Consider the following 14,828-nt stretch of genomic DNA (forward strand, 5'->3'; position numbering starts at 1 on the left):
CTGATGATGTAAACAAATTTGTTAACCATTTTGCTCATTATCTTTCTCTTATTTGTGGGAAAGATAATATAAATATTAAGTGTAACTTTTAGAATAATACTTGATAATTGTTAAAGGCAGTACTATAGTTTGATATGCTCAGTGGAAAAATATTTTTTAAATGCCTTTTAAAAAGCATTTAGGGTAAAATCCGGAGGTGCTGTTTCTGAGTGGTAAAGTGCTTAGCTTCTTAACCAGATGTCCCAGGTTTGAATCCTGGTGAAGACTGGGATTTTTAATTTCAGGATCTTTGGGTGCCTCTGAGTCCACCAAGCTCTAATGGGTACCTGACAATTGTTGGGGAAAAGTAAAGACGGTTGGTCGTTGTGATGACCACATGACACAAATGTAAACCGTTTCCCACAGAAACAGATGACCTTTACATCATCTGCCCTATAGACCACAAGGTCTGAAAGGGGAACTTTGCATTTTTTTTTTACTTTATTGGAGATTTTCATGATAAACTTAAAATTGTCAATACGTTTAAAGTCATAGAAAAACATATTCTTTCTCCTTAATAAAATTATTTCGTGCTACTAATGGAAGACTACTTGCAGTGCTAATATGTGCAAAAATATCTTTTACTAAACATAGCTTAAGAAGTACTCTGGACAAAAAAAAAAGCTTGCTATTTAATATCTATTCCATCATGTAGGAAAATTTCCCATAAAAGAGTATGGATCAGTAAAGTCTTACGTTGTTTTTTTCTTACATTAATTGAGAATGAATGAGTAGAATGTCACTAGAAATAATAAATCCTTAACCAAGGATTTGGATTGAAGTCCTGGTGAAATGCTAGACTGACTTTTTAAGAATTTATGATTATGATTATTTATGATTAAAAGACTGTGTCCATTGCTGACCTTAGAAACAGTCAAACCTTACTTCAAATGACTTACAGATCCTTAAGTCTCTAAGAGGCAATCTTAAATTTCATTGTTGATATACACCATGAGATTTTTAACAAACAAACATTCCCATCGACTAGAGTAACATCGTTAGTAAAACACTTAATTTAGAGACACTTCAGGACAGAAAACTAAAAAGTAAAGTAGCATTATTACACGAAACACTGAATCATAATTTACGAATACTAAACAAAACCTAATAAAATACTCAGATAGACACAAAGATAAAGGCACATTCCTCGTTACATATATGCTAGGACAAATTTGTACAAACGCTCCTTCTTCCCTAGTGCTATTAGAGCATGAAATGGGTTGCCTGAGCCAGCCAGGAAAACTGATGATTTGGCAGAATTTAAGTCATTGGTAAACATGCATGACAAGATGCATGACACCTAGGACATAATCATCTTCTTTTTTGAACGTCTGGATTTTATAAGATAAGATACAGACACAAGGATAAACTCACATTTCTAATTTTATATGCTTGGAATTATTTACATACATTTCTTCCCTTGTGCTTTAGAGCAGGGAATGGATTGCCTGAATCAGCTAGGAAAACCAATGATTTAGCAACGTTGAAGTCTTTAATAAACATGCATGACTAGATGAACACACGGATATGTGTATTATTTTCTCTCTTGAAATATGATTTGTAATTTATAAAAAGAATATCTGAAAAAGGTTTGAACTCTTCTTAAGCAACTTGCCTGTATAAATTTCAACAGGTTGAACTGGATTTACAATATCAGCACTGGCCTATACCCATCCATTTATTTCACCTTGAATGAACCATTCAACCATAGAGCACAGAGGATCAAGATGGTGGTGAAGGAGACACTGAGGCTGAAGGCCTCCTGGTCACCATCCAACGTCCAGCTCTTGCCTTATGCCTTCTCGCAGGATGGACCCTATTCAATGTTTAATGCTGTAAGTAATAGTTCCTTGATCATTTTGACTCTTTAAATCACCATTTATTGATCCTGGCATTCCTAGAACCTCACTGCCTGTAAAATGTGCTTTTTTATATTAATGTAAAGTAGGGGTGCACAGGATAGTAGCTCCTGCTCCCACCAAATATCCGGCCATTTTTTTACTATCCTGCCGTTCACTGCTGGATAGTTGCCCGGATAGTAAAATTTACACCCTGTACCTTCATTTCTATTAATATGTATAAATTGGACAATGTTCCATTAATTGTCTCTTAAGGAATTTATTAACCTTTATATTTAGAACATAATAATGTGCTTAAAAATATATGAATATGCACCAAATGTATTTCATTAAAAAGACAAGAAATGAAACTTTACATTATAAATGCGCTTTACATACAGAGCAGCAATTTCGGGCACATTTTAAGAAATTTTCTCTTGACCTTTAAGTTGGTTAGTTAGATGTTTTTTCTTTTTGTTTCTTCTAGAGTTGGTTTTCCTAATTCTCTTAGATCTATATTATTGAGATCTAAACATAGATCTCAATAATAGTCCTACAGAATACAATTTATTACGGCACCATCTAAGGTTGAAGCTAACCAACATTAAGATTATTTATTAAATAAAGGATAATATTTATATAGTTATCCTGCATAGGGCACTATATCCCCTTGAAATATTTTGTGACTCAGTAAATGTCTATGCTTTGCTAGCTGCATGTTTCAAGCCCTTTTTCAGTTTGCTTATTGATTCTGAAAAAAATTGTTGACTAGAAAGTAGACGTATGATTAATGTTTTTTTCTGTCATATTCTAAATGTTTTCCTAATTAGTTATTTTTTCCATGTGAAATTAAGGCACTTATAAATTAGCACAACATGCATAATGAATCAAGAATCAAGAAAAAAATATGCATTTAAAATTTCTTTTTTGGCTTATTACAGACAGACTTATACTATGCTATAAGACTGCCAGCTGACATGGGCTCTTCTGGCGTTGTGCTGTGGGGTAGTTCTGACTACATGAGGGCTAGAAATGAGTGCCTCATCCTGCAGCAATATCTGAACACAACTTTGGGGCCATACTCTTTAGACGTGACCAACTTTTTTGCCAACTGCTCGACAGACAACTGCAATGGCCATGGCAGGTGCATGAAGAAAGAGCTAGAGACCTACTTTCAGTTCCATCTACATAAGAATAAAAGAGACGAGTGCTACATTAGAGAAGAACACCTGAAGATGCGGAGTCAATCAACCTTGAAGAACAAAGCTACATGGGGTAAAGCTGCCTTTGGAAATAAATCTCGCAGAAGTAAAAGTTCATTAACGCAACAATTTCACCAAAGTTCAAATAATTTGGAACATTTTTACAATCTCGGACATAGAAGAGTGGAAAAACATTTCAAAATCACAGAGACGTTATCTGGAAGGGAAATGGCTGACTACCTAGATCTTTTGGAGATTCCCACCACAATGTCCATGACTGGTGAGCTGGTATATGATTATAATGATTACGTCTGTAAATGCTATGCAGGCTGGTCTGGTCTGCATTGTAATGAATAATGTATCTCAATTACCTCAACATGTGTAAACAGCTCAGAAAGATTTTTAAAATGTATTTATACAGAAACATATGAATAGTTTATTATGCCCAGTATTAAGGTTCTCATCATTTTTCCTACATTTAATTTGTACATAAATCCCCAAATGCTTTAATCACCATATAAAAACCATTGATGAAAGAAAAATGTTGAGATTATGATTCAAACACAATAGGCTTTGAGGGATCTCTGCACTCTCTTATCACTTGAATCCTGGCTCTATTAAACACCATATCCTTTTGTTCAATTTTGATCTTTGCCATAAAAATCAGTGATTAAAAACTCTTCAACTTTTCCTATTCATCCAACAAAACTTCACAGATTTTAAGTTAACATTGAGGATGAATTTAAGATATGTAAAGTTCACAACATAATATGCATATGTTCAATCATTTGAAACAGACTTTTACATTCTTTAGATGTGTCATGAGATAAGTATTCTTTAGAATATTTTACTCTTTAGATACCTGACATTTCTGTCTCTTAGTAAACCTTTTTTTGATTTGAATTAGTCTGTACGGTGCCTACACGTATTTGTATTTCTGTTGATTTGCTCTTCACAAGCATGTCAATGCATTGATGTCAATTGTTCATTTTAATTCAAAGCTCAAGGATCCATCTGACTTTCAATTTATATTTTTACAACTACTTGGCAATGTATACAGGATGATTGGCTAAATGGAGAAACCACTTGTTTAACTAGCTGAGGGGGCTTGGGTTCCAAACCTGATGTAGACTATGAATTTTTTAATTTTAATTACTTTTTTTTTTTTTACTTCAAGCTGACTTGTGTTTGCTGAGCGTCATAAAGCAGCACAAAAACTTTACCCCCTATTTTAATGGTGTGTGTGTTTCTATGGTGACAGGTGAGAGGTAGCAATGGAGTTGGTGGCTAGGCAGTGTGAATGATGCAAGATTAGCGGCACTGTCGTAAGCTGTCTGGTGTAGGCAAGAACGCCATAGTTTAAAGACGTGTTTTGTAGTGAGTTAGATTTTCAAAACAACATTTTTATATTAATACTAAAGTCTACTACATTTACAAAATTCTCGACCTGTATGGCGACATTTATGCACTACGCAAGACAGCAGGGTTTCTGTCCAGGGCTTTTGCAAGAGAGGATTTGAGCCTCTCAAGCCCTCACTCTAATGGAGTTTGATGATGATGATGATGACTACATTTATTTCATCTCAAGTTGAATTGTGTCTGTATTGTAAAATAAGTTCTGTTTGGTCTTGTTCACAAAGAAGTTGTTTCAAGTTTTTTTTTTAGTTGAGATATAATACACCTTCAGTGGTTTAGTTGTCTACCAGCAGTTTGGTGCTACAGTGACCCCAACACCAACATGTCCACAAAATCAATAATATTGGTAATGTATCCCATGAGTTTTATGTACAAGTTAATTGTGATGTGCTTATAGTTCAGCACTTTTGAGCTATCTCCGAGGAAGGTTGAGTTGTTATAGTTTAAGTGATGCATGTCTCTGACATTTACACCTCAAAATTAAGACTGTATTTAAAAATCTGATTTCACTTTCACAATCACTGTCCTCCTAATGACTGCCCTCGTAATAGTTACAACAACTTTTTATTCTCTGCAAGCCATACACTTTTGTTTTCTAGTCTGCATATTGTATGAAAATACATAAAAGCCATTTTTCAAAATGGGCAGTTTTTTACACCCCATCCTAGGTCAAATACTTCATGTTCCTATTTGTAAATCCAATGTTACTATCATCTTCATTGTGTTTACTGTATGTTCCTAGGTGGTAAGACTGATTTTTGTCTTCCGAAAACCTTGCCTTTTTCTTTTTAAAATTAATTACATGAATATTCTTGGCTCATATTTGTAACCAATTTTTTTTAAAAACAACATTGACATACCAGGTTATTTTAGTAATTGATGTTTGTGATTTTTGGCATGCCTTGAGTCCATTTTGCTCTGATGGGTACCTGACATTATTTTAGGAAAAGTAAAGGTGGTTGAGCGTTGTGCTGGCTAATTGACATTTTCCTTATCCGTGGGCCAAAGAAACAGATAACCTTTACGTCATCTGCCCTATAAACTGCAGTCTGAAAGGGGTACTGTAGATAACACAGATGTACTGTAGATAACACAGATGTACTGTAGATAACACAGATGTACTGTAGATAGCACAGATGTACTGTAGATAGCACAGATGTACTGTAGATAACACAGATGTACTGTAGATAACACAGATGTACTGTAGATAACACAGATGTACTGTAGATAACACAGATGTACTGTAGATAACACAGATGTACTTTTATGTCTTCCCACCAAATGAACATTCCACCTGGCCTGCCTACTTGTGAACACATAACTAATACTGAAGTTGTTGTTTTTAAATTTGTATTTAATTTGTTATTGATGATGTTTTGTTGATTTTGTCAAACTGTTGCATTTAATGTGATAAAGAAGATAAAACATTCCTGGGTCAATATGATGAACTTTACAGTCTGATTGTATGACCCAATTTTACAAACAAGTAATTTATGTATATACTGCATTTGTGAACAAAAATGTTTGACTTCATATCAGAAGAATTATATTGACAAATATTGTACATAAACAAAGATTTAAAAATCAAAAGTAAAATGTCTTTCATTGTGTTGAAGTTAATTATGCACTGTGAACTTTTGAATAGCTGAAAATACTGTAGCATGATTAAAATAGATTTCTAATCATGACTAATGACAATGTTATTATAAAAATCTGGGCTGTCTTATTATGTATCATTGAAGTTCCAATTTATTTTGGTCATTTTTTTTTTATTCAATTCCATTTTATTATTTTATTTTTGTTTGACTTATTAAAGTATATTTAATTATATTTTGTTTTTCCTTTGGTTCTGTTTATTCATTATTATATTGACTACATTTTGTTTTGTAAAGATAGTCTTAGATTTTGGCAGTGTCCAATATTTTTTATTTTTTTTTTGAAGTGATTTCAATACACTTGTTAGGGTTTAACATTGATCTAAAATTGATTTTTTTATTTAAAGAGGTATTGTTATGAAACATATATCAATTACTTAATTCCCCAAACTAATGGACAAAGAAAATACGTAAGAAATGCATTTAAACACGTATACATATTGTTGTAATTCGAAGGCAGGCACTCAACAAAAGGAAGAATAACAGTGATAGTGATTAAATAAATAACACACACAAACCAACAGGATGCAAAGTTCTCCAAGTTCTTCTCTTTAACTATGCTGGAGTCCATCATCTCTCTTCTCTGTCCTGTTAGTCCATCTCTCGTGTGGAACAGTGCGCACCATATTGTTATAACTCCGCCATGCGCACCGCTACCTAAGCTAGAAGGTGCGCACTGTGATAAACTAGACTGAAAAGGATGTCAACATTAGGAAGAGAAGGGAGAACGATTTCCGCCCAAGTTGAGAGCCGAAGTGAAAAGACTGTGCCTAAGAGAGATGTTGTTTTGTGTACCTGTGATGTCGTGTAAATAAAGATATATGTGCCTCGTTTTGAGTTGCCTCTTTTAAGTTATTACAATATATATGAGAGCGGAAACAGTTACAACAATATACACAAGGCGCAAAAAGTTTTAGCCGCATTATATGCGTTCACTTTAGTCTTTTGAACAAACTAAATTATAATCTCATTATTTTTAAAGACTAAAATGAACACATATAATGCCGATAAAACATTTGGCGCCAAAACCGCTAAGCCAAATAAAAAGACCACTGTACCAAAACGGCTACGTCAAAAAATGTCCTGCTTTACCAAACTCAGAAGGAGCCGCCTTTTGAGTTAAGTTGACAGATCGAACTCTCTCTCTCTCTGTGAAAGATTGTTTACTCTTGTCTTTGTAATAGGGGACCCTTTTTTCTCACCCATTTAAACCCAGCCCCCAGTGAACCCTCAACCGTCTGTCCATATTGGCTCTCAACTTGGGCGGAAATCGTTCTTCTTTCTAATGTTGACATCCTTTTAGGTCTAGTCTATCACAGTGCGCACCTTCTAGCACTAGCCTGGATGGCGGTGCGCATTGCAGAGTTATATAATATCAAGACAATAATAATGGGAATGTCTTTGATTCCGAAGATGAGTGCAAACCCACTCGCGACTTGCATATTTTCCTGCATCTCTGCAGATAAAGTTGCTGTCCATCTGAGTTGATCTTTATAGCACTTATGGGGGCAGTTCTCCTTTAGGCTTGTTAAATACAAGCTATCTACGTATGCTTCTATAATGCTATAATGCTTCTGCAATGTCCACACCGGCCCCCATCAAAAAATAGTTTCCCCTTTCAGACCTTGTGGTGTAAGGGGCAGCTGTTGTAAAGGTCATCAGATTCTGTGGCCTACAGTTAAAAAGGGTGTCATGTGGCCAGCACAACGACCAACCGCCATAGTGATTAAATAATTAAAAACAGCAACAAACAGGAAAAAAAATAAAAAAATACAGACGTTACTTCAAAAAAGATGATAACGTCCTACGCGTCATGCATGTTAACCAATGACTTAAATTCTGTCAAGTCATTGGTTTTCCTAGCTGGCTCAGGAAACCCATTCCATGCTCTAATAACACCGATTATTTACATTATTTATTATATATAGATAGAGACCAGCTCAAACGTAAACTTTCTTTAAACCATACACAAAAGAGAGCATCTAGAGGCAGACAGCTGGATATTTCTTACAAAGACCTTGGGATACACACCTGAGACCAAACTAAAAGCTGAGGACACGTAGACGTTGAACAGGAACATCTAACTCGACCACAGGCGGACAAGAATTATATCTACGCAGGATGTCGAAATATGTAGGTCGCAGCTGGGACTGCTTAGCAACATGAATACTGCACTCCTCATTAATCTTGGTACTCGAAAACAAGCTTTATCATTTCCTCATTAATCTTGGTACTCGAAAACAAGCTTTATCATTTCCTCATTAATCTTGGTACTCGAAAACAAGCTTTATCATTTCCTCATTAATCTTGGTACTCGAAAACAAGCTTTATCATTTCCTCATTAATCTTGGTACTCGAAAACAAGCTTTATCATTTCCTCATTAATCTTGGTACTCGAAAACAAGCTTTATCATTTCCTCATTAATCTTGGTACTCGAAAACAAGCTTTATCATTTCCTCATTAATCTTGGTACTCGAAAACAAGCTTTATCATTTCCTCATTAATCTTGGTACTCGAAAACAAGCTTTATCATTTCCTCATTAATCTTGGTACTCGAAAACAAGCTTTATCATTTCCTCATTAATCTTGGTACTCGAAAACAAGCTTTATCATTTCCTCATTAATCTTGGTACTCGAAAACAAGCTTTATCATTTCCTCATTAATCTTGGTACTCGAAAACAAGCTTTATCATTTCCTCATTAATCTTGGTACTCGAAAACAAGCTTTATCATTTCCTCATTAATCTTGGTACTCGAAAACAAGCTTTATCATTTCCTCATTAATCTTGGTACTCGAAAACAAGCTTTATCATTTCCTTATTAATCTTGGTACTCGAAAACAAGCTTTATCATTTCCTCATTAATCTTGGTACTCGAAAACAAGCTTTATCATTTCCTCATTAATCTTGGTACTCGAAAACAAGCTTTATCATTTCCTCATTAATCTTGGTACTCGAAAACAAGCTTTATCATTTCCTTATTAATCTTGGTACTCGAAAACAAGCTTTATCATTTCCTCATTAATCTTGGTACTCGAAAACAAGCTTTATCATTTCCTCATTAATCTTGGTACTCGAAAACAAGCTTTATCATTTCCTCATTAATCTTGGTACTCGAAAACAAGCTTTATCATTTCCTCATTAATCTTGGTACTCGAAAACAAGCTTTATCATTTCCTCATTAATCTTGGTACTCGAAAACAAGCTTTATCATTTCCTTATTAATCTTGGTACTCGAAAACAAGCTTTATCATTTCCTCATTAATCTTGGTACTCGAAAACAAGCTTTATCATTTCCTCATTAATCTTGGTACTCGAAAACAAGCTTTATCATTTCCTCATTAATCTTGGTACTCGAAAACAAGCTTTATCATTTCCTTATTAATCTTGGTACTCGAAAACAAGCTTTATCATTTCCTTATTAATCTTGGTACTCGAAAACAAGCTTTATCATTTCTATACAAAGGTGACTAAGTAGTAAAGCACTTGTCTTTCAAACTGAGGAATCGCGGGTTTGAAACCTGGTAAAGACTGGAAATTTTAATTTGGGCATTTAGGGGGCAGCTCAGTGCCCCCAGCTCTAATGGGTACTTGACGTAAGTTGGGGAAAAGTAAAGGCAGTTGTGTTGGCCACATCATACCCTCGTTAACGACGGGCCACAGATAACCTTTAATCATCTGCCCTAGCGAAAGGTTTAAAAAGGGAAATTATATATATTGTTGTAAATCCCGCACTGAGATACATGGTTCTATTCCCGCACTGAGATAAATGGTGCGCACTAGACACAGTTCCACACGAGCGTGGAACAAGAGGAAGAAGGAAATGAAGACATGATAGTAAACGCCGGCTTATTTCGTTCAATCAAACTAGATCTAAAACAAACTGACATTCTGTGGTTTGTGTGTGTTATTTATTTAATCATTAAAATCTTTATCTACGTTATCATTAACCTGTTGAGTGTTTTCCTGGAATTTATAGCAATATATATAATAAAAGGAAAGAGAGAACATGTAATTCCAATGAAAGTAACAAATCTAAATCGTAGAACATATCGATGCGCAGGCTGAAAAAAAAGTAGGAAGGTTCGAGAGAAAGAGAAAGACAGGGAGAGAGAAGGAGAGGTAAAGAGAGAGAAAGAGAAGAAGGAGAGGGAAAGAGCGAGAAAGAGAGGGAAAGAGAGAAGTAAAGTGAAGAAGTAACATACACTATAATTGACGTGCTAAAAATATAGGGGAGGACAGTTCTATTGGAAGTATACAAAAAAGGGAAGGGAGGTTCTAGCCCCCACATTAACACATATTGCCTAGCAAAAAACGGACACTGTTTAATGCTAATATATATATTGAAGAGACAATTAAAGAGCTTGAGGGTTGCGCTATCGTGCTGTATGCTCGCTGGACTGTTGTTCGGTCGTCTCCATGGTCCCTGGTTCATCCCCTTCCCTCTGCCATTCCACTGTCGTCCTGCGGCAGGCTTGGGCTAGGAAGTAGATTACCTTCAACATCTGAAAAAAACAACAACATGTAAACATTTTAAAAACAACTAAAGATTGCAGGACTCACATTTCAGACGCTAAGAAGGATCCTTGCAGAAAAAAAAAAACTACAACAGGACAACGGCTTTGTTTGCATTAGATGTGGAGAAATATGCACGTTTGCGTGGTCATTTGAAATAGTAGGCCTACTTCACTCGGAATCGAAAGCGATGTAACTTCATTTGCAAGATGAAAATTGTTTACATTCCAAATGCTACTTTATATTATTTAATACAAATATTAAATGAAATCAATTTTTTCTGTGCTCAATATACGAGACATGTTGCTATTTTTTAAAAAGACAACTTATAGAGCAATTGTTTTTCTCTTCATCAATTAAGACATTTGTTACTTCCCCTCGCCCCCATCCCGAGAAAGAATCCAGATTTAGCAAATGTATAGATACTAGACTTTATACAATTCCAATAAGTTCTTTAGATCTAGACTTACAATACGATGCGCAAAATGTTACCTACATAGACATAAATAAATATAGACTGGAAGTAGGAAGTTATTTTTATTTGGGGGGAGTCAATATGTTTTATGTACTCTATCTATGTGAAAAAAAAATGGCGGCGATTGAGCTATAAATTCTAGGACTAACATTTCAGCCAATATATACCTTTGATCTTTAGTTTTGAAAAGTACAAAACTTCCATATTCCTAATATTTTGTCTTTGTTTCATAATCATAGACATAGGCAAATATATATAGGTTTGTGATGTGGATCTACACACTTCTCTTTTCCCAAATATTTCCGATAATAATTTGTTCTTTATCGTCCAGTCTATATTTATATATGTCTATGGTTACCTAACATTCATTAACATAGGCTACTCTTGAATGAATAGGGCTTATATGCGGAAATACCCGAATACATAAAGTCCGTTTAGGATAAAGATTTTTTTTTTGTTCTCCAACCAAATTTAAATTTCTTTTTGTTTTTACTTTGAAAAATTATAACTGTCAAACCAGAGTTTTGTCATTGTGGCCAACTAACTAGCCATTCGTTTCCCAACGATATGCATCAACTTTCAAAGAACCGTGTCCCGGTTCCACCCAGAAGGTTCCAGGTTCCACGAAATTACAAATTGAATAGAGCTATGAAACTTAACATTACTAATGCTGTTTTTTTCCTTAAACATTATCAAGTGTAGCTACACCAGTAATGTCAAATCTTGAACGTGACAGCTATACTGACGTCATTAGTTTAGAAACATACTTATAAGGCTTGTCTTCGAGTCCGAAGATTAGTGAGGAATACAGTATTTCCCGTGGCTGCGCAGCCCCAGCTGTGACCTATATATTTAGATATAAAGATATTAACGGGCCAAAAGTGTGTGTATGTGCGTGTTATAGAGCTGGCCTTTCCAATAGAACCTAACAGATACTACACGTTACGTGTTATACGTATGTTTAGGGGTCTATAGAGCAGTCATCCTCCCTACATTGCTCTATGCCTCAGAAACATGGACAGTGTACAGTAAACATGCAAAGAAACTAAACCACTTCCACATAACATGTCTGAGAAAAATGCTAAATGTCAAATGGCAAGACAAAATACCAGATACAGAAGTCCTTCGAAGAGCGTGTCTACAAAGCATCCACACAATCCTGATGCAGTCCCAGCTGCGATGGGCAGGTCACGTCTACAGAATGGAAGACCACCGCATCCCTAAACGTCTCTTGTATGGCCAACTAAACGAAGGAAAGCGCTCGCAAGGTGGTCAAAGAAAGCGCTTCAGGGACACTCTCAAAGCTTCTCTGAAGGCGTTCAGCATAGACCCAGGCACCTGGGAGACAGAGGCACATGACAGAGCATCATGGCGTCGCGCTGTGAAAACTGGCGCACAGGTTGCTGAGAAAAGAAGAACAACGCTGGCAGAAGAAAAACGCCAGAAAAGAAAAGCAAGACAAACGACACTAGCTCCAGCTGGAATAACCTGCCCAGTGTGCGGCCGAACATTCCGGGCTCACATAGGTCTCACCAGCCACATGAGGAGGCATAAAACCCCAGTGCAAAGCCCTCAGCCCCCTGGATGACAAAGTGGTCTTCATCGAACCACGATGGACGAACTATATACGTATGTAAGTGAGAGTGTTAAAATGCTGGCGTAGCCGGTGGTTAAGGCTAGTAAGTAAAAGGAATAGCTAGCCAGTTATTGCCACGACTTCCCCTGTCAATATCGTAATAGATAACATAGACACAGACGTCATCCCAGTGTTGGAATAAAATATCTCAGGAACTTCTACAAATGTTCGATCATTTTGTAAGGTTCTGTTTTGACAGTGATGGAACCTTGGGATCAACTAACCAGCAGATGCTAGTAAAATCTCTTCACAAACATGATACAGACATTGTACATAAGATTGACATGTATTTACTGGAGGGGTAAATATTAAACATCAGAGGCTACAAATAAAATCTCGTGTTAACACAGTAAGTAATTATTAGTAGACATTCATTTTTATTAGGATCATAAATAAAACACATTCTTCTGCAAGCGTTCAAAATCGAAAATGACAATAGCAACTCACAGTCGTCACCCTTGACTCGCCCCAATTCAATCTGAGCTATAAATAGTTCACAAGTTATAGTTTTCTTTTTTAGCTCAATTTCATTTAATTTATTTCTTTATCTACCATACCAAAAGAAAATGTGTCACAAAAGCAAAAAAAAAGAAAATAAAAGTAAACACATTTTGGTTGTCTTGGTTACATAATTAGTTTGTTTATTATTAATGTGCCCATCAAACAAAATGTCCATATTTCCAGTTGATGATTTGTTGTGGTTCCATTGCTGTCCAAAGTTCATTAATAAGCAAAGTTCTACACAGTAAACATTGGTCATACAACTATTGAGATCTCAATTGATACTTGTATTGGACTCCGATGTTCTAAATTTCAACACTTTTTTTTGTGTTACAGTTCAAAAATTTATTTTCATTCTACCCCCCCCCCCTTTTTTCCCCCTTCCACCAACAAAAAATTTGACGATTTTTATTTAGCAATGAAACAATTTTAGAATAATATTGACTAAATGTAGCCAGGATGACTTAACTACACAAGACTATCATTATAAGCGTCTTCTTTTATCTCCATGCTTTGAAAACAATGGGCTAATTAATGGCAACAGTCAGATATAGAATCAATATTTTATGAAGCATTTCTAAAAAAAAAAAAAAAAAAAAAAAGGGTCAGATTATAGTATCATACAATGGCTACATATACTCGGATTTGTATCCCAATAAGGCTTTCACTTTTGGGTTATTCTTTGTAAATTTAATTAAAACAATTATTTTATAGGCATCTACTTCTGAACGAGAATTCAATTAATCTAACATGATTATCTGAACAGAATTAATATTCTTTTATTTTGTGACATTTCAGAAATTTGGGAATTGTGCCTCCATGTTTCCTACTGCTGTTGTGGGCTGATGGTCACTCCTGGTTAGTCCGCAATACGTTGCGTTGTCATGTCCCCAGAAGCGGTTGGGTTATTAGCGCGCTGCATCGGGTTGAAATTTGTGATGCGGTGGAAGAATCTCTGGACCATCCAGGACAGACCTAACTGGAAGACATCCTAGAAACAGAACAACAAGAAACGCTTTTTGGATTCAATCTAGGATAAAAGAGCAATTTCTAGCACTAAATCTGTTTTTAAATAAGGTTTCCTGTTTAACAAATGAGTTCTTAACCTTACATCTCTCGTGTATTTCTATTTGTATCTATTTTTTTCTACATTCATAATAAAGTAAGGCACATTTCAAAGATCTCAATAATTTCTAGCAGTGAATCTTATCTTATCTTATCAATGACAGACGTTCTTTCAAACAAGAAGACAATTACGTCCAACACGTTAATTAATGACTTCAACTCTTCCTGGTTATTACAGGTTACCCGTTCCAAGCACTGACACTCATAGCACATGGACAAAGAAATATATTTTATCTGTTTTGTCTCAAGTGTAGATCAAGATATTCATCGATTTTAAAAGCCTAACATGTTCTGCAGTAAATGGCATTGGATTACATGCACTCTTTAGAGTCTGTTTCACATTACAAATAAATCTATAGGTCAAGGTAATTACCTCAAGTGAACAATCTCATAGCTAGGACGTGATGTCCAGATAATGTTTAGAAC

At 35.4% G+C, this 14,828-nt stretch overlaps 2 protein-coding genes across 8 annotated transcripts in view; one reads left to right on the forward strand and one right to left on the reverse strand.

Moving 5' to 3' along the window:
* LOC106057545 (hyaluronidase conohyal-P1) overlaps nt 1-14,828 on the forward strand; it is a 199,086-nt gene that overhangs the window by 7,955 nt on the left and 176,303 nt on the right. For 4 of the 5 annotated variants that reach the window (XM_056032321.1, XM_013214785.2, XM_056032319.1 and 1 more), the window contains 2 exons: nt 1,673-1,874; nt 2,819-6,325. In XM_056032321.1, coding sequence (XP_055888296.1) covers nt 1,673-1,874; nt 2,819-3,436 — 820 coding nt within the window. In that variant the 3' untranslated portion in view covers nt 3,437-6,325. Of the gene's footprint in view, nt 1-1,672; nt 1,875-2,818; nt 6,326-14,828 lie in introns of those variants that run through there. The other variant, XR_008778411.1, reaches the window with a different exon arrangement.
* The window catches only part of LOC106057546 (uncharacterized), a 29,167-nt gene continuing 27,724 nt past the window's right edge, over nt 13,386-14,828 (reverse strand). For all 3 annotated transcript variants that reach the window (XM_056032313.1, XM_013214787.2, XM_056032314.1), the window contains one exon: nt 13,386-14,268. In XM_056032313.1, the coding sequence (XP_055888288.1) occupies nt 14,137-14,268 (132 nt within the window). In that variant the 3' untranslated portion in view covers nt 13,386-14,136. The remainder of the gene's footprint in view (nt 14,269-14,828) is intronic.

The sequence above is a fragment of the Biomphalaria glabrata genome, chromosome 6, assembly GCF_947242115.1.
Source record: "Biomphalaria glabrata chromosome 6, xgBioGlab47.1, whole genome shotgun sequence".
Taxonomy (NCBI): Eukaryota; Metazoa; Mollusca; class Gastropoda; family Planorbidae; genus Biomphalaria; species Biomphalaria glabrata.